The 2,403-nt window shown below is 37.5% G+C and overlaps 1 protein-coding gene across 1 annotated transcript; it reads right to left on the bottom strand.

Annotated features, from left to right (window-relative positions):
• Positions 1 to 200: 200 nt before the first annotated feature.
• Positions 201 to 2,397, bottom strand: manbal (mannosidase beta like). The gene is made up of 3 exons (XM_053431987.1): positions 2,368 to 2,397; positions 1,355 to 1,550; positions 201 to 602 (listed from the first exon to the last, which is right to left on the bottom strand). The coding sequence occupies exons 2-3, from the start codon at positions 1,502 to 1,504 to the stop codon at positions 492 to 494; spliced, it is 261 nt and encodes an 86-aa protein (XP_053287962.1). The 5' UTR covers positions 1,505 to 1,550; positions 2,368 to 2,397; the 3' UTR covers positions 201 to 491.
• Positions 2,398 to 2,403: the final 6 nt, after the last annotated feature.

Here is a 2,403-nt window from a genome sequence, read left to right as displayed (position 1 = left end):
ATAGAGTGCGTTATGATCTGCTTAATATTGTGTAAATGTAAACAAACATCAGTTTATTTATAAAACACGGTTTTCTGGTGCAAAAAAAACCTTACTTTACAACAGAGTCGAGATATATTCTGCCATTCAAAAGAACACAATCCTATTCCACATCAATTCAAACTGGAATTTAACCAAGGAATAAACACACCTGAGGAACATGACTGTATAGTGCATTTAATTGTCTGTTACAGTTAAAATATAATTCAATCAATGATGTTCATAAATGAAACTAATGCAAAAACATTTAGCCAATAAAAATACGTTGCAGGCCACAAACACCATGTAGTGCTATGTTGATGTTGAACAGGAAAAAGTTCATTCTGAAGTCTCTCAAAGTAAGAACAATATATTTTAGTGTTGTAGTAAGACAGTTTCTCATACACGTGTAGTGATACACACAAGCACTCTCACACACACACACACACACACACACACACACCCACAGCTTTCTATCGCTTCTTCTTGCTCTCTTTCTTTGGCTTCTGTCGAATCTGAGGAGCTCCTCCTTTAGGTTTCTTTATCTGCTCAGCAGCTTTACTGTCCGTGGACTCGGGCTCATCCTGTGGAGCAAACACACGAGGCATGAAACACCTGGCAGAGTCATTCCAATGAGGTATGAAAACACATGATTGCTAGGCATAACGTGTGATTTGAAGATATATTTAGATGATGGTTTAGCCACAATGACACAATTTTATATTATTTCCCAAAGTAAATTGAGTTTTAAAGTAAAATGGGAAGAGGAGGTTTTGTAACTTGTGAGAATATATCTTGTCAATACAGTTTTCCAGTTAGCTTGGTTTCAAAGTAATCAGAATTTAATAGATGGTTCAATAAAAGTTTTTGGACACACTGCAAACAAAGAATTTCCGCCGTGTTCCAGCACTTTCCCTGTGTCAGCACTGTTTCTGCGATTGTAATCTTTCCTATTTTTCTAGCAGGGAGGAATGACAGCAGGATGAAGTGGCGACATACTGTGGAAAGTAATCAGTACATCTGATGACGGCGGCTGGAAATAGAATAATTAGACATTGGATTTAATTGCTCCGGTCTATAAATAATCTCCCCTGACAGTTAGTTAGTATATAGATTGAGAAAGTAACCCTTGATGGCTCAGTCTTTATGGACATTAAGAAATAATGTAATCTGTAACACTATCTTTTTAAATAGTAGAACTTTTGAATCTGACAAACTACTGTATAGACCAAAGGTATTACTAAACCAGGCTGCAGAGGGGAAACAGAGTTTAAAGGAGGGAAAAACTTCATCACATGACCCCCCTCTCCTCTTATCCTCTTAGTCTGTAACTCACCTGTTCATGCCCCTTGGATATGGGGAGGAAAATAGCCAGGATGCAGATAAACTGGAAGATGGCGCCCAGAAACAGGCCGTAGCGCAGCACGCTCTCGAGGAAGGTGGGCTCAGGGACTTCTGGAGGGGACAGGTCCAGCTCTGCAGACATGATGCTGCTGGGTGTTTGGAGCAGTCGTTCTCCCTCAGTGACGTCTCTGTGTGAACAACCGCAGCAGCAGCACAGAGGAGAATCAATGCAAGTGATTCTAAATAGAGGCTTACAGAGGGGTCGTCGTACAGCCCCTTAATTCATAGACATAATGTCTGCAGAATACGTTTAATAAGATGTACTTTCTATTATTATTATTACGATATTAATCTTCAAACTGTTATTCCGTTACTTGACAAGTTATTCAGTGTAGAAAATGTCAGATTAAAAAAAAAGGAAATATTTGTAAAATGAAGTTTGAAATGGTATTTAAAGCTGTGGACGGTAAATTTTCTTTCAGTCATCTATATCCTGATATACCACTCTCTCTATTTATAAAGATACTATTCTATTACACACACACATATATATATATATCAACATATGCATATATATTTTGTATATTTATTTATGTATATGTAATATATATATTTTTTGTTTTGGTGTTACATTTTCACATCTTGTTTAGTTTGTTCTGTGACTATCCACCTTTCTATCCCTCTATCAAACCACCTCTCTATCTATCTATCAAACCATCTCTTTCTCGCTCTCTCTCCATCCACCTATCTATCTATCTATCTATCTATCTATCCCTCCATCTATATATCCCTCCATGTATCTATCTTGTGGCTTGATATCATAGATGAATTTATGACACAGAGAATCTAAGAGGTCAGATGTGTTCTTCTCTCGGTATCATTATAAATCCATTTAGATGTTTTAATGTAGCAAAACACTGAGATCAGATTAAACTCTTCACTACGTGGAGCTGAGCCACGACACAATGTTTCCATGTTTGATTTCAGAGAGGAGGACATCTGTACCTGTGGCGGGAGAACTTCTCTCTTCTTCTTCGTTAC

Source organism: Pleuronectes platessa, chromosome 2 (assembly GCF_947347685.1).
Source record: "Pleuronectes platessa chromosome 2, fPlePla1.1, whole genome shotgun sequence".
NCBI classification, from domain to species: domain Eukaryota; kingdom Metazoa; phylum Chordata; class Actinopteri; order Pleuronectiformes; family Pleuronectidae; genus Pleuronectes; species Pleuronectes platessa.
This window is presented reverse-complemented; position numbering and strand designations above follow the sequence as displayed.

Bases quoted from the DNA above. Each gene is read 5' to 3' on its own strand.
- manbal (XM_053431987.1), bottom strand. From the start codon at position 1,504: ATGTCTGCAGAGCTGGACCTGTCCCCTCCAGAAGTCCCTGAGCCCACC. The intron at 603-1,354 runs GTGAGTTACAGA...TTTGCTCCACAG, and splicing joins TATCCAAGGGGCATGAACAG to GATGAGCCCGAGTCCACGGA.